We start from the raw sequence: 22,079 nt of genomic DNA, 5'->3' as shown, positions 1-22,079 counted from the left end.
CAAATATTAGGTTTATATTTTTGAACCTGTATGTATAATCTTAAATTCAGAAATTGCTAAACAAATATGTAGACTCAAATTCCTGAAACTATTCTTATATTCTATTTTATGTGAATGTTATGTTAATTCTTTATTTATTCATCCTTTTTACTGCTTATCCTGGTACAAAGACCAGGTCAAAATATTAATTGCATGCCCAGTGTTGCTATGACTGTATATAGACATGTGCTATATAGTGTGTACAGTATTTGCGTTTGTAGTCCACTTTTACTTTGAAATCTCATGTTTAATGTGCAACATCAGAAATAATTGAGCAAATACATTATTGAGGAAATCCCGAGTTTCGCGCCCGTTTTAGGGCAAGTCCCGCCCTCTGCGTGCAGCTATTGGCTGTTTTTCTACGAACTAGGTGGGGATGGTGATGGAATACGTAAGTCTTTCTTTACCATTGACCCAATTTGCAAATTGAGAGAATAATTTTCAGTGTGTATCTCAAAAACAAATCCAAAGATTAAAGGTACACCAAAAACCGTGAAAAAATATGAAGGAATTGCGCTTTCATTCACGTGACCGGAAACACACAGTTGGGCTGGATCTTCCGTAAAGCGGGTAGGAAAAACAATAAGCAACGGAGAAGTCTAAACAGGGAAGAAAGATTACAGTTTAGTTTCTCTAAGCAGATATCAGGCCAGCGGCTCCGACAGCCCTTCCTGAGGGGTTTCTGTAGGCTGACCGTCGATTGTAGCTCTTTTTCAGGATGGCAGTGGAGTCAATATCGCCCGACTGGGAGTTTGATCGCTTCGATGACGGATCCCAGAGTAAGAAATGAGTGTGTTCTGCACATTAAAGCGCCTTGTTCCTGATCTCCTAACCAACACTGAGCTAGCACTGTTGCTGTTTCATTGTGTATTTTACTGTCTAGTATATACATTGCGTTGCTGTGCGTGCACGTGACTCAGGAGACGAACATTTTTGTTTTCATTACAGCCAGACAGAGAGTGGTGTCACTGATTCAGCTGACCTGTTAGCTAGAGAGCATCTCGCAATTTGATCAATAACCGATCAGGGTAACATTAACTACGACAGTTAGTGTGACACTCAATGTTTAGGTTTTTTACATACTGTATGTATGAGTGTGGCAGTATGGCTGCATTTTCTGCACAGTTCACTTAATAGGATGAGTCACATGACCTGCCTTAGCGTCCAGTTGGGGGGGGGGGGCGTAGGGGGTTTGGGTGGTTGATGGACACCTCAGTATTTCTTAAGTTTCTGACTACAATACGTACAAAAAAAAAAGACTCCTGCCGTGAGAAAGTATTTGCCCCCTTCCTGGTTTTGCATATTTATCATGTTTAAATGATTCAGATCATGAAACACATTTTAATCATGCACAAAGATAACCAGAGTTAATACAGAAAGCATTTTTTAAATACTTATTTCATTTATTAAGTAAAAAAAAAGCTCCAAACCTGCCTGGCCCTATGTGTGGGGAAAGTAGATACCCCTCTGTACCTAATAACTGGTTGCGGCTTGGCGGCAAAAACATAAGTCATTGCTTTGGAGGTATTTTGTCCCAGAACTGTTTGAATTAAGCCACCTTGGATGGTTTTAAAGCATGAACAAGATGTTTACGGTCATGCTACAGCATCACAATTGGATTTAAGTCCGGACTTAGGACTTAAATCTAAGGCCACTCCTAAACCTTAATTTAGTTTTTTAGAGCCAGTCAGAGGTGGGCTTGCTGGTATTTTTCAGATCATTGTCCTGCTGCATAACCTAAGTTCATTAAAACTTGAGGTCATAAACTGATAGCCAGATATTCTTTTTCTGGATTTTTTGGTACAGTGCAGAATTCATGCTTCCATCATTTATGTCAGGACGTCCAGGTTCTGAAGCTGCAAAGCAGCCCCAGACCATAACACTACCACCACCACCATGTTTGACTGTTAATATGATAATCTTTTTATGAAATACTTTGTTAGTTTTATACCAGATGTAACTGGATGCACGCCTTCCAAAAACTTTTTGTTTTTGTTTCAACTTTTGTCTCATTAGTCCACAGAATATTTGCCCGCTACTTTTTCACATAGTGCCAAGTAGGTTTTTGACAGCTTTCTTTGATTAATCAATAGAATAATCATTTAAAATCTGCATTTTGTTTTTTTTTCTCTGGTTATCTTTTGTGAAATATAAAAATTTGCTTGATGATCTCAATCATTTAAGTGTAAAAAATATACAAAACTAAAATCAGGACAGGGCAAATACATTTTCATCGCACTGTATACTACAAGGGAAGGTGCTGTTATCCTCAAGTGCATCTACCTTCTGCATCTGCCCCAGAAACGAAAGATTTTGGCCAGTGTGGACAAGTAGTAAGGGAACCAACCAGTTAATAATATTCTCTCTCTTTCTCTCTTTTTCTACATAGAAATTCACTCAGAAGTGCAACTGAAAAACTATCACAAGTTCCTAGAGGACTACACGTCTCAGCTAAAAGCTATAGAGGAAGCGCTAGACGACTCTGTTGGAGATGTTTGGGATTTCACTTTAGATCCAATAGGATTGAAGGTGCTTGTTTGATTAATTGTTTCACTGTCTAGCTGATGTTCTTCATATTTGCTTTCAGAGACACCAAAATGATCAAAATTATTTCATCCACTATTAATTTTTAACTATTCTTTTTATTTTGTCACTGTACAGCTCCTTCCATATGAACAGTCCTCCCTTTTGGAGCTAATTAAAACAGAAAATAAGGTAAGTCCGAAAACAAAGAACATAAAATATGGTCACCATTTTCCTGTATCTTTGTGCTGTGGATTATTGGTGGTGTATTTCCGAGAACTTTCTTTCCATCTGGAAAGTAAAGATAATTGAAATTTTCAAATAATCCATCACTATAACAAACAGAAAAGTTTTTTTTTTTAATTGTCCCTTCATGTCAGAATATTTATCTATCTTAAACCATCATCTTGACTGAAAATTGGTTTACGGTGCACATGCATGCATCCTTTCATGCACTCTGGGCAATTTGGAAGTGTCAGTCAGCTTACAATTCCCATGTCTGGACTGTGGGGAAAATCAAAGTACACAGAGGAACCCATAAAGCACACTGAGAACATGCAAATGCCACACAAACTGAATGGAAATGGAATTTAAATGCACAACCCTGGAGGTGCCACTAAAGCACAAGTCAGCACACAACAACACAAATAAACCATGTGCATGGATTTTAAAATAAAGTTGTATTTTTTTCCCATAAAAAAATTAGGGTCCAGTCTCTCATACTGTGCAATAATGAAGTGTTTGCCTTCTTGTCTTTTGACATTGCAAGGAGTAAAAGGACTCCAAGGGAGCAAAATTGTGTGTGCTTTCTCCCCTGTCAATCACAGTGACCCTAACTAATAACATGCACCTGTAGGCTTTTATATGTCAAAGAGGGCAGAGCAGCAGTTCAAAAAGCTGCTAAAGCATTCACGCTCCCTGATCGATATTTCTCATGACTGGCAGAGCTAGGTTTGTATGCCAAATGACCAGTTCGAGAAATTAAAATCTTTTTTTATATACAGGGCTTGGAGAATAAAACTGAAACGCCTGGTTTTAGACCACAATAATTCATTAGTATGGTGTAGAGCCTCTTTTTGCGGCCAATACAGCATCAATTCATGGGAATGACAGATACAAGTCCTGCACACTGGCCAGAGAGGTTTTGAGCCATTCTTCTTGCACAATAGTGGCCAGGTCACTACGTGATTGTGGTGGAGGAAAACGATTCCTGACTCGCTCCTCCAAAACACCCCAAAGCGGCTGTGGCTTGCTGTGTGTATTGGTGCATTATCATCCTGATACAAGGCACCGCCTTAGGATACAGTGTCCTCCAGAATGGTTCGATAGTCCTTGGCGGCGACATGCCCATCTAGCACAAGTATTGGACCTGGGAATGCCATGATATTGCAGCCCAAACCATCACTGATCCACCCCCATGCTTCACTCTGGGCATGCAACAGTTTGGGTGATACGCTTCTTTGGGGCTTCTCCACACCGTAACTCTTTCAGATATGGGAAAGACAGTGAAGGTGGACTTATCAGAGAACAATACATGTTTCACATTGTCCACAATGTGCTACTGGCACTATTGAAACCGAAATTTCGCATTGGCACGAGTGACCAAAGGTTTGCCTATAGCAGCCTGGCAATGTACATTGACCCTGTGGGGCTCCCGACAAACAGTTTTGGTGGAAACAGGAAAGTTGAGGTGAACCTTTAATTCTGCAGTGAATTGGGCAGCTGTGATTTTATGTTTTTTGGATACAATCCGGGGTAGCTCCAGGACATCTCTTTCAGACAGCTTCTTGCGTCCAAAGTTACTCTTGTTCTACATGGTTTGTCTTTCTTGGTGGTATGCTGACATTATCCTGGATACCATGGCTTTTGATATGTCACAAAGACTTGCTGCCTTGGTTACAGATGCGCCAGTAAGAAGCGCACCAACAATTTGTCCTCCTTTTAACTCTGATATGTTACCCATATTGTTGTGTGCATTGCAATATTATAAGCAAAACTGTGCTATTAGTCTGTTTTTTAAACCTTCACACTCTGCTCTTACTGGTGGATGTGCAATCAATTAAGTATGGCCACAAGGCTGGTCAAATTTAGGCATGAAACCAACACTAAATTGGCCAGTGTTTCGATTTCATTGTCCAAACCCTGTAAGTGTGTGTATGTACAGTGGGGCAAAAAAAGTATTTAGTCAGCCACCAATTGTGCAAGTTGTCCTACTTAAAAAGATGAAAGAGGCCTATAATTTTAATCATAGGTGTACCTCAACTATGAGAGACAAAATAATAAGAAAAAAAAAATCCAGAAATCACATTGTACAGTAGGATTTTTTAAGTATTTATTTGCAAATTGAAAAATGGTGGAAAATAAGTATTTGGTCAATAACAAAATTTCATCTCAATACTTTGTTATATACCCTTTGTTGACAATGACAGAGGTCAAACGTTTTCTGTAAGTCTTTACAAGGTTTTCTTTACTGTTGCTGGTCATTGGCCCATTCCTCCATGCAGATCTCCTCTAAAGCAGTGATGTTTTGGGAAAAACAGCCCCAAAGCATGATGTTTCCACCCCCATGCTTCACAGTAGGTGTGGTGTTCTTTGGATGGAACTTAGCTTTCTTTCTTCCTCAAACACCACAAGTTGAGTTTTTACCAAAAAGTTTTATTTTGGTTTCAACTGACCATATGACATTCTCCCAATCCTCTTCTGAATCATCCAAATGCTCTCTAGCAAACTTCAGACAGGCCTGGACATGTACTGGCTTAAGCAGGGGGACACGTCTGGCACTGCAGAATTTGAGTCACAAGCAGTTTGTTACTGATGGTAGCCTTTCTTACTTTGGTCCCAGCTCTCTGCAGGTCATTCACTTGGTCCCCCCGTGTGGTTCTTGTGATCCTTTTGACCCCACAGGGTGAGATCTTGCATGGAGCCCCAGATCGAGGGAGATTATCAGTGGTCTTGTATGTCTTCCATTTTCTAATAATTGCTCCCACAGTTGATTTCTTCACACCAAGCTGCTTACCTATTGCAGATTCAGTCTTCCCAGCCTGGTGCAGGTCTACAATTTTGTTTCTGGTGTCCTTTGACAGCTCTTTGGTCTTGGCCATAGTGGAGTTTGGAGTGTTGGACTGTTTGAGGTTGTGGACAGGTGTCTTTTATACTGATAACGAGTTCAAACAGATGCCATTAATACATGTAACGAGTGGAGGACAGAGGAGCCTGTTGAAGTTATAACAGGTCTGTGAGAGCCAGAAATCTTGCTTCTTTGTAGGTGAGCAAATACTTATTTTACAGAGGAATTTAACAATTAATTCATTAAAAATCCTACAATGTGATTTCTTTGGATTTTTTTTCTTATTTTGTCTCTCATAGTTGAGGTATAACTCATCTTTTTAAGTGGGAGAACTTGCACAATTAGTGGCTGACGAAATACTTTTTTGCCCCACTGTGTGTGTATATATATATATATAATATATATATATATATATATATGCAAATTTGACTTTTGACTGTATTTATTTTGCATTGTATTATTTTCAAATATGTGCTCTTAAATGCAACAATCTACACTGACCTATATTTTTTTTATTTAGGTCCTTAATAAAGTCATCACAGTCTATGCGGCTTTGTGCAGTGAAGTGAAGAAGCTAAAATATGAGGTATTATGAAATAGTTTTATTGGGTTTAATAAATAAATAAAGGAGATAAATATGACTTTTACCGGTAGCAAAATTTAAGAAATATACTTTTAGTCTTAATTAGTTTTATTAGATGACATCTAAATTTAGATCAGGACCATTATGATAAGATAATGTTTTATCTTTCACTTTTAGGCTGAAACAAAGTTCTACAATGGTTTACTGTACTATGGTGAAGGAGGTAAGTAAATTGGTTAAATCTCTTTTCTGGAAGATTTCTTTTAAAATGGTTTATTGCCACAAATAGTTTTTTCAGACAAAATGTCAATTTACCTTTAAAAATATCGATTTACCTTAGCCCATATTACACATTCAAGAGAACTGTGATCCTTATGATAACTATGTGGTTTCTGTTTGTCAGTTTCAGACACCAGTGTGGTGGAGGGAGAGTGTCAGGTCCAAATGGGACGCTTCATCTCGTTTTTACAGGTGAGGCCCTGTTTTTGACTTAACACATAAACTCAGCAAAAAAGAAACGTCCTCTGACTTTCAACTGTTTTTACTTTCAGTAAACTTAATGTGTAAATATTTGTATGAACACTAAATGAGTCAACACCATAAGACATAAACTAAAAATGTTTCACAATGTGTCCCTGAATGAAGGGAGGCTCAAAATCAAAAGTACCAGTCAGTATCTGGTGTGGCCACCAGCTGCTTAAAAGACCTGCAGTGCATCTCCTCCTCATGGACTGGACCAGATTTGTCAGTTCTTGCTGTGAGATGTTACCCCACTCTTCCACCAAGGCACCTGCAAGTTCCTGGACATTTCTGGGGGGAATGGCCCTAGCCCTCAGCCTGCGATCCAACAGGTCCCAGACGTGCTCAATTGGATTGAGATCCGGGCTCTTCGCTGGCCATGGCAGAACACTGACATTGCTGTCATGCAGAAACTCACGCACAGAACATGATACACCGCCCCAGACCATGATGGACCCCCCACCTCCAAATCGATACTGCTCCAGAGTACAGGCCTCGGTGTAACGCTCATTCCTTCGACGATAAACACGAATCCGTCCATTACCCCTGGTGAGACAAGACCGTGGCTCATCAGTGTAGAGCACTTTTTGCCACTCCTGTCTGGTCCAGCAAAGGTGGGTTTGTGCCCATAGGCAGTGTTGTTGCTGGTGATGTCTGGTAAGGACCTGCCTTACAACAGCCCTACAAGCCCTCAGTCCAGCCTCTCTCAGCCTATTGCGGACAGTCTGAGCACTGATGGAGGGATTGTGTGTTCCTGGTGTGTGTTCCTGGTCTTCCACAGCGAGGATGATCAGCTGTCCTTCCTGTCTCCCTGTAGCGCTGTCTTAGGCGTCTCACAGTGCGGACATGGCAATTTATTGCCCTAGCCACATCAGCAGTCCTCATGCCTCCCTGCAGCATGCCTAATGCACGTTCATGCAGATGAGCAGGGACCCTGGGCATCTTTCTTTGGGTGTTTTTCCAAAGCCAAATAATTTAATTAAACTGTTAAAGAGCGGTTCTGGAGGCATAAGGAATAATTTTCATACATTACTGACCACCACATTGTGTTCTGTAACCAAAGCCAAATAAAATAATAGGTGACTTTTTAAAATGTTTTTTGGCCAAGCAGTGTATTTTACCAATAATTATTTCTAATCTTTCTTCCTTTTTCTTGTTCTCTATCTCTCTTACTCCCTGTCACTTTGTCACTTTCTGTGCAGGAACTGTCTTGCTTTGTGTCTCGGTGCTTTGAGGTTGTGGTTAACCTGGTTCACCAGCTGGCTGCACTGTACAACAGCAACAAGTGAGCTTTTCACTTACAGAGACAAACTCTGTGGTGTATTTTAAGTTAGGGACACATTCTGTCATTTCTGTAAGATCTTGTTTCATTTTCATCATCTTCGTTATTTTTTAGAGCTGCCACAAAAATTATTGAGTCAAGTGGAGTACATTTTCAGGTAACATTTCTATGCAGTTTTATTTATGTTTGTTGTATATTTCTCATTATGTGATTCTTCCTGTAAGATAATATGTGATGTTTTGGGCAGACTGTGTATGAACATCTTGGTGAACTGTTGGTGGTACTGATCACTTTGGATGAGATCATGGAAAATCATGGCACTTTAAAAGATCACTGGAAAATGTACAAAAGGTAAACAGCACAGATAAACTTTTATGCTCATTAGAATTAAACCGATACAGCGTTTTTTATGACTTATTTTATCTTCCATATGTGGCTCTTGTATATGGAGTAACTTAATATTTTTTCTTTTGACAGATTACTAAAATCCGTTCATCACAATCCGTCTAAGTTTGCTATTCCTGACGAGAAGCTGAAGCCTTTCGAGAAGCTTTTATTGAAGCTGGAGGGCCAGCTTCTGGACAGCATGATCTTTCAGGTTATTATTAGTATTTTTTGTTTTACTTATTTTGGAGTTAGCAATACTCATCTGTTGTGAAATAGTTTCTGCACTAATTTCTGTATATATTTATGAGCCTTAGGTATCTACAGTAAATAATTAAATTCAAAGAATTCAGTTCATCACTACCTAACAAAAAAACAAAGTCTGAGGTTACCACTCTGAGGATTTTCATGTTCTAAATTATTTTTGATACAGTTCCCTCTGAAGGTATTGGGTCAGTAAGGCAAATTATTATTTTTTCTGTATGTAGAAGACATTTAGGTTTAAGATTAAAATATGAGTAGGGGACAATAATTCAGATAATTAAGTGTGCCAGCGCACACTTATTACTCTTTCCCCTAAAAACAGGCGGTGCTCCCAATATCCCCAAAAAAACCTTCTCACTTCTGCTGTGACATCACGGCTGCGACTATGATGCAACGGAAGGCTCGACCACACACTGGATGGTATCCACATTTATTAGGGGTGACCCGGCCGTCGCAGAGGCACACTTAAAGTTTCTCCAGAAATTTTTGCTCTCTAGTTAATTTTACATTCCTGATTTTTATTTCTTTTTTACTCTGTAAAGCAATGCCTAAGGCCTCCAAAATATGCAATAATAATCCATTACAGTTGATATTGAGATGTCTCTGCTACTTATACTTTGTAAAGCTTTATAACGGCTCTAATCTGAGGTGCTGTTAATTGGTGATTTTTGAGGCTGGTAACTCTAAATGAACTTCTCCTCTGCAGCAGAGGTAGGTCTTGGTCTTGCCTTCCTGGAAAGGTCTTCATGAGAAACAATTTCATCATGGTGCTTGATGGGTTTTGCAAATGCACTTGACAATACTGTTCTATCACCTCATTTGATAGTAGATTCAAAGTAGATTCAAAAAAGATAGGATTCACAAAAAAAAAATGTGTAGTTCCTGTTTGAAGCCAAAAATAAACTTATTTTAGGAAGTTTAGGTCAGGTTATACCACAAACATGTAAAAGTTATGTTGATGGATATTTGCAATGTTGTGTAATAAATGTATATTTTTCAATTATATTATTTTCTGTAATCCAAATAAAACCAAACATTTCCAGTTTGTTAATTTGCTTGTATATTTAAATTTTTACTTCTATTCCTGGTAGGCTTGTGTGGACCAGAGATTTGATAACCCTGCAGAAGGTGTTTCAGTCTCTAAAAACACTGCCTTTGCTGAGGAGTTTGCTCACAACATTCGCACCATCTTTGCCAATGTGGAGTCAAAACTTGGTTTGTGATTACATATTTTGATGAATCAATGTCAATATAAGTATTGCTGTTAAAAATGACTTAATATTATAGTTTGTGTTATTGGGAATAAATTGAGGAAATAAATAATTGGTTTACTTGGTTGTAATTGGCATGTATTTATGTCCATAGGTGAGCCTGCTGAGATTGACCAGAGGGATAAATATGCAGGAGTCTGTGGCCTCTTTGCATTGCATTTCCATATTTTTCGTACAGTCGACAAGAAGCTCTACAAAGCTCTTTTGGATGTGTGTAAAAAGGTCTGTGTCAAATGGAGCTCTATGAGTCTTCCCTTTTTATTTAATGCACTAAATTAGCTTTTAAAGGTGATATGTATAACGTTCAATGCAGAACTTGTTTTTCTAATATATTTAACACTCTTTCCCATCAAGGTCCCTGCAGTTACTCTGACTGCCAACATAGTTTGGTTTCCTGATATGTTTTTGGTTAACAAAATCCCAGCAGCAGCCAAACTAATGGATAAGAAAAATCTCCAGGCCATCCGTATCAGCAGAGACACATTCTTACAACAAAAGGCACAGGCACTAACAAAGTGAGTTTAATTATACAAATGAATGCAGTATCTGTAGCATCACAATATTTGTGACTTGTAAGTTGGCTTGAGGGAAAAGTTATGGTCATTGTTAGTGGTGTTCCTGAGATTAGGCTCCACTGCAACCCTAACACAATAAAGCGGTTACAGAAATGAACGGTAAATGTTTTTTTTTTATTATTATTTGCCTAATGCTCTCTCTTCTAGGGATGTGCAGTCCTACTATGTTTTTGTAACCTCCTGGATGATGAAGATGGAGGCCATCTTATCTAAAGACCATAAAACTGAGAAACTTTCAGAAGACCTGAGCAACAGGTGCAATGTATTCGTGCAGGTAAAAAAAAGATCATAAAATTGCAACCACAAAAAAAAGACTTCTTTTGAAAAGTTTAAAGCATGCATGTTATACTGTTGAAAGATTGATTCATGTCACATTGTTTCATACATTGCTGTCCAGAATAATGCGTCATTGGTCCAAATCGAAATAAATAATTTAAAAGAGTTTAACCATATAAAAATCTGGGAAAAAATGGTGTTTAAAGTTTTAGCAACATTTAAAAAGTCAAAGAAAATATCTGAATCTTTTGTTATGATAATGGTTTCTGCTGTACAGCTGTAAATACAGCTTATGATGTGTATTCTGCCTGCAGGGAATCCTATATGCATACAGCATCAGTACCATCATAAAAACCACAATGAACCTCTACATGTCCATGCAACGACCCATGACCAAGACATCTGTCAAGGCCCTGTGTCGTCTAGTAGAGCTGCTGAAAGTAAATCTTTTTTCTATTTTAAGATGTTTTCTCTAACTTAAAATCCACAAATGTAAACTGGTAAAAAGAAATATCTGGTGGATTTGTCTTCATTTGGAATGCAGTAAGATCAATACCCTTTAAAGGACATAATTCAGAGCTTACATACATTTTTTTACTGGTTTTATTTAATTGATTTAATACATTTATCTTTTTATTTTAATAAAGGCAGTGGAGCACACATTTCACCGGCGATCCCTTGTGGTGGCAGACTCTGTGTCCCATATCACTCAGCAGCTACAGTCTCAAGCTCTGGCTTCTATTTCTACAGCTAAGGCAAAATCCTTATTGCATCCTTTAACCAATTTAATATTTTGAACCCACTGTTTCAAACATTTGGTGCCAATGTCAGTAGCATTTTAGCATTCTATGTCATTATTAATATCTTGTTTTCATTTTCATATAAATGGCTTACTGTCGTCCTGTAGAAAAGAGTGATCTCTGATAAGAAGTACAGTGAGCAAAGGCTGGATGTGTTGTCAGCCCTGGTTCTGGCTGAAAACACCCTGAATGGCCCAAGCACCAAGGAGAGAAGGCTGGTGGTGTTTCTAGCACTTAGTGTGGGCACGCAGATGGTAAGGAAGCATGTGCTCGGAGCATTGCATGCTTTAACCACTTGCCATTGGGTAAAATGTATGGCAGTCACTTTGTTCTCTGACAGTATTACAGTACTTTTTACCTAAGCTGTTAAGGGCTGTTGTTTTTTTTTAAGCATGCAAAATACTCATTTGCAGGTGCCAGGTGTACTATATTGCATTACTGCAGATTGAAACCTTTTAACAGTTCATTTATTTTGCATACAAATTTGCTTCACTTTGCTTTCCAGAAAACATTCAAGGATGAAGAGCTTCTGCCCTTACAACTTGTCCTAAAGAAACTGGATCTCATCAGTGAATTGAGAGAAAGGTGAGACTTCCATCATTTAATTAGGAAAGCTTCCATCAGTAATGCCAAAGTGTGTATGTATACAGTGGAACCTCGGATTATGAGTAACGTAGTTTATGAGAGTTCCGCAAGACAAGCAAATATTTTTGATATTTTTGAAATTAACATTTTGACTTGAAAACCGAACATTGTCTTGGTTTACGAGCACAGAGTATCATGTATCACGCATACGCTTCTTGTTTTGATGCCGGCGAGAGTCTCTTGCCTTTACAGACCCCCTCCCACCCCCTCCTCCTCTTGTCTTCTCACACACATACAGACGCACACTCTCTGCCTTACACAGAAACTCTGCTCTGTCGCGATTTTTTTCAAAGGTAAAGTGCCAGTTAATTTGTTTTTTTTTTTGTTTTGTTTTTTTCTTTACAGTAAAGTAGCAGTGATTCCGTTAGTATGCGCTCACGCGAGTGTGACTAGCAATGTTCCTTTAAGTGTTTAAAGTGTTCCTTGACTAGCGGTGTGACTAGCGCGCACAAACAAAAACACTTATCTGTCGGGATTTATTTTTACTTTTTTTTTAAGGTAAAGTCCAGGTAAATTTTTTTTTATTTTTACTTTTTTTATTTTTATATTCTGTATTAATTATTTTTATGTATACATTTTTTGGGGGCTGTAGAGCGAATAATTTAAGTTTCCATTATTTCTTATGGGAAAATTACATTTGGTTTACGAGTGTTTTGGAATACAAGCCCGCTTCCGGAACGAATTATGCCCGTAATCCGAGGTTCCACTGTATTTGAATATACGTTTGTATTTAAATTAGATTTTGCAATATTAAAATAGCATTGTTTATTCTTCTAATATTACTAAAGAAACTGTATTCTTTGCAGGGTCAAAGTGCAGTGTGATTGCAGCTTTCTGTACTGGCACCGTGCTGTGTTTCCCATTTACCTGGATGATGTTTATGATAATGCGGTGGATGCAGCAAGAATACATGTATGTCTCCTGAGAGTCCACTGTCCTTATTGCAATATACTTTGATCCTGATACAGAACATGAAATACCAGTGGTGACAATGCTGCTGGTTACTTTCACATCTATTTTGCTTTTATTTGTCCAGTGAATAATTAATTTAAAACTTCTTCTTCTTCTTCTTCTTTTTGGGTGACTGGTGTCGTGTAGTATATGTTTAATGCTCTCCGAGACTGTGTGCCCACCATGCAGTACGCCAAACACATGGAGTCCTGTGAGCAGCTACTGGAATGCTATGACAAAGAGATTATGGAGGTTTTTAATGAGGTAAGGAAGGAATAGCTAAAACATGTCAGTGGGGAAATTAAAACAGTTATAAAAGGTTGGTTGAAGTCAGTGATGTTTGAACTATAGGTGGGTTGGATTACAAATGGCATCAGCTTCATCATATAATTATAATTTTATATGAAATATTAATGATAAACGAATTTATGTTTAGGATATATGAAAACTGCATCTGCAAATATTTAGACATTAATAAAACACTTAATCAAATCAAATAAAAATTTTATTTGTCACATACACAGTCATACGCAGTACGATATGCAGTGAAATGCTTAGACAATTGCCTGTGACCTTAAAATGAAAGACTATGAATTGAAAATAAATATAAAAAAAGAAAACAAGGTAAATTTAACTAAGAAAGAATAAAATAAGATATAAAATTCAAAAAAAATAACATAACTGTACAGAACAAAATATACAATATAAGAAAAATATATGAAAAAATATAGAAAAATAAGAAACAGCTGTACTGTACAGGACAAAATATACAATATAAGAAAAATATTGAAAACAAATATGAAAAAATAAGAAACAGCTGTACAATACAGAGATATAGAATTTATGGACTTTTTGTGTGGGAATGAAGTTGAATATAAATTGAATATAAATGGAAATGTCACATATTTAAAGTGTTTAAAGTGACTTGTGCATCCAAGTAACAGAACGTCCAGGGGGTGTGCAAATATGCTTGAAAGTGACATATTTAAAGTGACTTGTGATGGGGGTAATTGGGTAATTTATGTAATGTCCACGAATGTGTAGCTAAGATAATATCTATTGATAATCTGATTAGAATTTATCTCTAAAACATCTTTAGTTGGCAATTTCTCAATGGTGGGTGAATTAAAAAAAAATTTTTTTACCTGTTTATTAGTACTGCACAATTAATTGCATAAAAATCAAAATGTCAGTATGGACCTGTGCAATTATTTAATCACAAAAGCCTGCAAATTCTTACAGGTGATATACACATATTAGGGAATTAACACATAGTTTGTTGATAATCCAATAAATAGAAAGTTGCATATAGGAATATAATCTTCTGTTGTGCTCATTTTTCTCCATTAGCATTTGTTGAATAAACTGTGTAAGGAGATTGAGAAAGACCTCCGGCTTTCTGTGCACACACACCTCAAGCTGGATGACCGTAACCCTTTCAAAGTAGGCATGAAAGACCTGGCTCACTTCTTTTCCCTCAAGCCTATCCGCTTCTTCAATCGCTTCATAGATATCAAAGGTCAGTGTTTATTCACATTAATGAAGCCGAGGTAGGCTAATTGAATTCCAATTTCTGTTCTACACTGCCCGGCTAAAATAAAAAGTATCTCAGGTAAGAAACAGGTAAGAGCCTTCCATTGGACAATTACTGCAGTGATGAATATGTTTTAGCTGCCAATGAGTTATTTAACCCTGACAGATGCAGTATAGCTTAGTATTTATAATAAAAATAATAAAAATAAATATTTCTCGGTTCTTCAGAGAAATATTTATGATCGCATAACATTTCTTAAACAACCATGTCAGCAGACATATCCTGTGGTTGTGGCAAAGATTTTTCTCAATTTCAGGAGGGTAAAATCTTTGTCCTGCATCAAGCAAAGAAAACATCTAAGGAGACTGCTGAAACTACTAGAATTGGATTAAGAACTGAAACCCCAGGGAAGGATCGTAATAACCTTCATCTTTAAGGAAGAACTGTGGTTTAAAAAATATTTATTAAATAAGCGTTATGAAATATATCGCAAATTGTTAAAAAAAAAAAACAACAGTAAAACTCACGACTGTGTTTAATACCAAGTTTTCATATGAACTCAAGGTATCAGAACTAAACAGCTGTGCAGCCTAAGAAAAAGAAATGCTTGGACATGTAAAAGAAAAATGGACTCTGGAGCATTAGGTAAAGGTCATGTGGTCTGTGTGCTTCAGGAAAACATTGGAGGTGGTAATTGACATGCCCCTCATGCCTAGTCCTTACCGTACTAGTTTGTGGGGGTCATCTGACGACCTGAATATACTGAATAACCAGAATTTTTCTTTAGTAGTTTTTTTTTTTCAGGCTCAAATTATGAAAGAGTGGTTCAGGGAGCCTGAAGCATCATTTTCACCATGGTTTGGCCACCACAGAGTCCAGATCCTAACCTCATTTGGGATGTGCTGGAGCAGATGTGTGCTGGAGAAGACTTTTTGCAGCTGTCTGGCTCTCCCATCACTAATAAACATCTTGCAAAGAAATTAATTTAAATAAGGATGGAAATAAAACTTTGTGAAATTGCATAAGCTTATCAAAACAACACCATGTTGAATGTGTGCTGTAATCAAGGTAAAAGGCGGTCCAATGAAATATTAGTGTGTGAGACTTAATTTATTTATTTTTTGGCCGGGCAGTGTATAACGATAAAATTGCATTTAGTTGTAAAATTAACAAGACCTCCTGCCTTGGTTCCTATGTGTCTCACTTGGTGGTATTGTTTCTGCAGCCTACGTCACACACTACCTGGACAAAACATTTTACAACCTGACAACAGTGGCACTTCATGACTGGGCCACATACAGTGAGATGAGGAACCTGGCCACACAGCGCTACGGACTGGTCATGACTGAGGCTCACCTCCCCAGCCAGACTCTGGAACAGGTATGTTAGGGTGTTTTTTGTTGTAATGTCTAAAACATGCATGCAGAAACATGACCTGCTTTATGCCATGACATTGATCTTTGTTAGGGGCTAGATGTACTGGAGATTATGAGGAACATCCATGTTTTTGTCTCACGGTATCTCTACAATCTGAATAACCAGGTAAGCTCTTGTTTTTTTAAACCAGTTGGCTTGGCATTGTTTATCGTGTATACTTTTTTTTATGTGCATGACACATTTATCTTCTCTGCATTCATTTTGTAGATCTTCATTGAGAAGACTAGCAACAACAAGCACTTGAACACTATCAATATTCGGCACATTGCTAACTCCATACGTACCCATGGGACTGGCATCATGAACACAACGGTATGTGCATCAGAAGCTATATTAGTTTTATAGCTTAAAGCTGTAGCTGAGAAAATTTCTGACTAGATGAGCTTCTGTTAGATTTCTTTGAGAGACATTCTGTTTCTGTTCAGGTGAACTTTACTTATCAGTTTCTCCGAAAGAAGTTCTACATTTTCAGTCAGTTCATGTACGATGAGCACATCAAGTCCAGGCTTATCAAAGACATCCGGTTCTTCAGAGAAACTAAAGACCAATCAGATCAAAAGGTTAATATCTTGATCGCTTTCATCAAAACATAAGCAAGTGTTTCTGTATATTTATCTATCCTCTGATCATGTGTTTTTATTATTATTGTTGATGTTTGCAGTACCCTTTTGAGAGGGCAGAAAAGTTCAACCGTGGTATTAGGAAACTGGGAATCACTCCAGATGGCCAGAGCTACCTGGACCAGTTCAGGCAACTCATCAGCCAGATTGGTAGGAACTTGCACATGCGGCAGTTATCACAACTCTCTTCTATGATGTTATTTATAGCACTTTTATGTTGCTGAGAACAGTATGTACTCCAGTCTGCAGCACTGAACCGTTTATAACTTGATTCTAAAGACTTAACACAAGTAGCCTTCATCACTATATAGTAATTATATCTATATAGTAATCTTTTTATTAATTATTTAAAACACTAGGACTACCAGAGAGGGGCCATTTGGCCCGGTTGTTTTTACCTAATATCCTTAATCACAAGTGAACAGTTGCCTTTGTTCTGTAAATGTGGCAATTACTTACTTAATTACTTACTTAAATGAATAGGAGTCAATTGTTGGTAATTAAGTTGTTAGTTTAAAACCAAGGGGCCATTTGGCCTACCTCTGGTAGGGCTGGAGGGGTCAGAAAAACCTGGTAGTTCTAGTGTAGAGTCACCCAGATGTCACCCAGATGAGGATGGGTTCCTGTTCAATTTTGGTTTCTCCCGAGGTTTTTTCCTCGTGTTGCCTCAGGGCGAATAGCTTTTCCACAGTTTCCCTCTGGCTTGCTTATTAAGGGACAAAATTATACATATATATTATTTAAAGTTTATATTTCTGGAAAGCTGCTTTGTAAAAATGTCCAAAATGTCCAAAGTTACTATATAAATGACTGATATATAAATTAAATAGAATTGAGATTGAATTCAACAGTGCTATCTATCTTTCTTTTTTTAGGTAATGCAATGGGGTATGTTCGGATGATCCGCTCTGGTGGGCTTCACTGCTGCAGCAGCGCTATCAGGTAATTCTAAGCCAAGTGTATATACACACACATACATACATGTTATGTTTTTATTATAACACAAAAGTGAACATTCTGAATATGTATGCTGCTAATATTCCAGATTTGTTCCCGATCTTGAGGATATTGTAAACTTTGAGGAGTTGGTGAAGGAGGAGGGACTGTCTGAAGAGACTCAGAAAGCAGCCAGGTTCTCCAATTTGGTCTTTTTATATTCACTTTGCTCGGTCTTCTTTAAGTGCAATGAAAACATATGCATTGCTCCCTAACAGTTGTGAGATCCTAAGTCTAAATAGCTCAGAACATATAGTATAAAGATGAGCATTTCCGTTACAAGAAGCATCTAATTATTATTATTTTTTTTTTTTATCACTACAGCGTTCTAGATTGTGTACTCGGTGACCTGACCAGTAACTCGGCTGAGGGAACTGAGTATTTCAAAATGCTCGTGGGAGTTTTTGCCCCAGAGTTCCGGAGCATGAAGAATATGCACTTGAGGAACTTCTACATGATCGTTCCACCTTTGGTAGGCAGCAATTTCTGTGGTTTCAGGTTATCAGAATGATTTTAGTTGTACTTCTGCTAAATGTGCTGTAGTTGTAATTTTAAAAAGTACCATTGAAACTGGGTTTTTAAACCCTTAAAATATTTGGCATAGAATAAAAAGATATAAAAAAAATTATGCTCAAGAATTTGCTCTAAAAAGACTCAGGATATTTTAACTTTTCTACATTTTCACGCACATTAAAATACCAGGTACTATGAATATGTATGTGAGGATGGGTGATAAATAAAAGAGGATTAAAACATAATGCTTGCTACAGTTTGAAACATTTTACTAATACCTAATACTAGAATCCACCCGTTCTCAAGGCCACAGCAGTTTAGTACTTATTTCAATGCATCTTTGTGAAACCTTGGTCAATGTTTTTATGACTGCATATTTTCAGACGGTAAACTTTGTAGAACATTCCATCAGCTGCAAGGAGAAGCTGAACAAAAAGAACAAAAGTGGTGCAGCATTCACAGATGATGGCTTTGCCATGGGTAAGTGTCCGATGTAAAAATCTCGGTTTCATCATCCGTGAACGTGCTTCTCTCACGGGCAGCATCTTAATTTTCACACGCTTCCTTTCCTAAGGTGTTGCCTACATCTTGAAGCTGCTGGACCAATATCAGGAGTTCGATTCGTTGCATTGGTTCCAGGCTGTTCGAGAGAAATACATGAAGGAAATGAACGCAGTGGTAAAAGAACAGAACGTTCAGGCCACCAACCAAGATGAGAAACTCATGCAGACCATGAACTTGACTCAGAAGAGATTAGACGTCTACCTGCAGGTGTGATAACAACTGCTGTAATAAGTTTTTTGTATCTTAGCTAAGTATATATTAAAAGTTCTAGAGGCATCATTTTTATAAGATGACACAAAGGCCCAGCGTTCAAGCCTGAGCTTGTGTTTCCTCTCTGTATCAAGCTTCGCAAGTTCTTCGCATGTCTGTGTGGGTTTTTCTTTAGGTTTCTTCTCAAATGCCGGTAGGTAAATTTGGCCATCCTACATTGATGTGAATGATGGACAGGAGTTTCATCCAAAGTATATTCCTGTCTCATGTCTGATGTTTCCAGGATGAGCTCTAGATCCACTACAATCTCTACAAGGATATATACTGAAAATGAGGGAAATAAAAATCCCACACATCTTATAAAACCCAAAATTGATTAGTTAGGTTTCTAATGATGATTATGTTTGAGTGGTTCACTTTGGAGCATGATTATTTCTAAGCTTACATTTGAGTGTGCAAAGAGCAACATGTATCAGTCCCAGATCGAAAATAGTGGACACTAAGGTAATTTCCTCCTAAGAAGAGTGGGAACAATGTTGAAGAAATTCTAATATTTGAGATGACTGATGTTTTAGTGCTGACACATGCTTTTATGATTTTGTCTGCTGGTAGGAGTTCGAACTACTCTACTTCAGTCTGAGCAGTGCACGGATATTCTTCAGGGCCGATAAGACTGCAGCAGAGGAAACTCAGGAGAAGAAAGATCGGGGTAGGTAATTACTAGACAGCAGCAAAGTGGAAATTTCCCAATATGTTGTATTGGGGATAAAATTTTCAAATAAAAAAAACTTTTTGTGCAAGGGTTATACCGAAAGTAATGCAGAAGTGTGTATGCATGTGTGTGTGTGTTTTGTTTTTTGAAAAACATTTTCCCCACTCCAAGTAAACACTAAAGAGCTTATAGAACTTTCATCAAAAATTAGTTTGACTGTATTATAACTATTTACCTTATATGTACGTTTTCTGTGTTTCAGAGGACGCTGTTAAAGCTGATGCTGTTTCACCTGAAGCTGCTGCCACCCCTGTGCCAGGTGCCAAGTGAAAATGAAAGAAACTGCTCAAGCCTTTAAGGTCATATTCAAGAGTGGAAACAAACCTGCTTAACCAGAAAGTGTATCGAGTGCCATGTTTTGGATTGCAACTCAGCATAGCATGGCAAGATCAAAGATAAATGGACTCAGGTCGCTGACCATGAACTGGAAACATATAGTGGAATATTTCTTCCTTTTAATGCACTTAGGACTGGAACTGACTGTGATCTGCTTCTAGAAATTCATGCACATCACCATTATTTTGTCAGATTTTGTTAGATGACTGTCATATAAGCAAGTTTGGCAGCTCTGATTAGTTGATGAATTACTTTTTGGTTTGTTTTAAGAAATATTTTAATATTACAACTATTTTGAAATACTAAAGCAAAGTCTAAATTTTTAAGTATAAACCATCTTTGACATTTTTGCTAATTACTCAGCTAAATTGATTAAAAATGTCTTTCTGGAGTTTTCTTGATTAAGTATAAAGTGGAGGTGCTTATATAACAGGTTCTCCATTAAAGTAGGACTTTTAACCTACTTCAATGTAGATCTGTTGCTAGATTTACAACAGTGAAATTTTCCAGTGAGTTCTGAGTACATTATAATGTACTTAAGAGAAGAATAGTAGATTCCTTTTCTAGCTACGTGATGATTTTCATAACTAGGTGTATCAGCTGTTTTGGTACAATGTGCTAATGCTAAAGTGTTGTGTCGAACTGTGTGAAAAGGAAGATTTTACAAAAGGACAAAATATGCTTTCTTAAAAAGAAATAGGCCATTCCCACTTGACAGTGTTTATTTGTAGAATGCCAACTGCAAATCTGGATGAATGTTATATATTTTGGGCTTCATGCCGAAGGTGAACACTGCTTCCACTTATTCCTGGATGAAAACTGGAGGATGTGTAAAGCCGGGTGGTGTTGAACAGGCCACGATGTAAGACTAGGACATATTCAATGACTGCACGATAGGAACCTTGTGAGATTATATGGAACATCAGGTAAAACACTAATGAAGGCACCTTAATCTTTTATTAGGTTGCACACAATCAGTGATGTGTGACATTTACAGGAGGGATCTCAGTAAGCAGTAGGAAAGGCCTGTCCAAGGTTGTAGCAGAGAAATTAGACAACAGATAGTTAAGTCCAGAGACTATGGAAATGTAGCAAACTAACTTTGTATTTAATACCTGACATCTGTGCTGCCCAATCTGTATAAAAATGTGTTCAACAAAGCTTTGCCTTTTTTTTTTTGGTAAAAACTTGATCATATAGAGGTTCTGTGTTTGAAGGTTTCGTGCACTGTCCTCAGCCCATAATGCACGTGAATGCTTAATGGTAGAAGAACATTTCAGTTGAATGTTGATTTCTCTTTCTTAAACCCTTGGCATTCTTTTTTTGTAAAATAAATCAATTAATACAAGAATTTGTGGAAAATTGATTATTACATGTACTGCCATGACAATGACCTTTCTTGGAATACAGAGTCTCTGGGGTGATCACTTATTTATAGTCAAGAGACCCACAGCTAGCAATGTCAAGTACTATCTTAATCACCTTCCATACTTCGGTAAATTATTCGAAGGAAAAACCTACATAAAATTAGGTGTTCACCAATCTGTTATTATATAGTTTAAATATTTTAGTGGTTGTGGAAATACTGCAGCCTTTGTTTTAGGTACTGTTACATGTGCGCAGTTCTCAGTCTTAGTTTAGGCTCATTGCCAGTCTTTCACTGATGTGCCTAGTAGCCCTCGACCCCTCCCATAGAGAGACAAACACTGGTTCAGGAAAGCCGTTCTGCTTTATTACAAAGGAAAGAAAGACGCGTTCAACGTTTTCAGAAAATACAAGACTGGTCTGTTTTTTTTTTTTTTTGTTAGCAGTATTACCAATTTTCCTTTTCCTATGAAATGCTTCTACTCAAACAGCTGCATGTGAAATGTTTCCACCTTTTTTTCGGGGGCTTGGGACATAGAGTTCCTTGGTTTGA

At 37.6% G+C, this 22,079-nt stretch overlaps 1 protein-coding gene across 1 annotated transcript; it reads left to right on the top strand.

Annotated features, from left to right (window-relative positions):
* Window positions 1-636: 636 nt before the first annotated feature.
* On the top strand, window positions 637-21,512 carry washc4 (WASH complex subunit 4). Its single transcript, XM_053486706.1, has 33 exons — window positions 637-818; window positions 2,429-2,568; window positions 2,701-2,754; window positions 6,150-6,215; window positions 6,390-6,435; window positions 6,616-6,683; window positions 7,934-8,016; window positions 8,128-8,170; window positions 8,261-8,364; window positions 8,491-8,611; window positions 9,753-9,876; window positions 10,027-10,154; window positions 10,287-10,447; window positions 10,655-10,781; window positions 11,098-11,223; window positions 11,431-11,538; window positions 11,691-11,837; window positions 12,089-12,168; window positions 13,035-13,140; window positions 13,327-13,443; window positions 14,530-14,698; window positions 15,939-16,093; window positions 16,181-16,255; window positions 16,358-16,462; window positions 16,576-16,710; window positions 16,812-16,920; window positions 17,646-17,712; window positions 17,816-17,902; window positions 18,091-18,238; window positions 18,663-18,759; window positions 18,854-19,050; window positions 19,666-19,762; window positions 20,028-21,512. The coding sequence occupies exons 1-33, from the start codon at window positions 758-760 to the stop codon at window positions 20,093-20,095; spliced, it is 3,519 nt and encodes a 1,172-aa protein (XP_053342681.1). The 5' UTR covers window positions 637-757; the 3' UTR covers window positions 20,096-21,512.
* Window positions 21,513-22,079: the final 567 nt, after the last annotated feature.

Source organism: Clarias gariepinus, chromosome 2 (genome assembly GCF_024256425.1).
Source record: "Clarias gariepinus isolate MV-2021 ecotype Netherlands chromosome 2, CGAR_prim_01v2, whole genome shotgun sequence".
In the NCBI taxonomy this organism is placed as follows: domain Eukaryota; kingdom Metazoa; phylum Chordata; class Actinopteri; order Siluriformes; family Clariidae; genus Clarias; species Clarias gariepinus.
The sequence above is the reverse complement of the archived record's forward strand: the minus strand, read 5'-3'. Positions and strand labels throughout refer to the sequence as shown.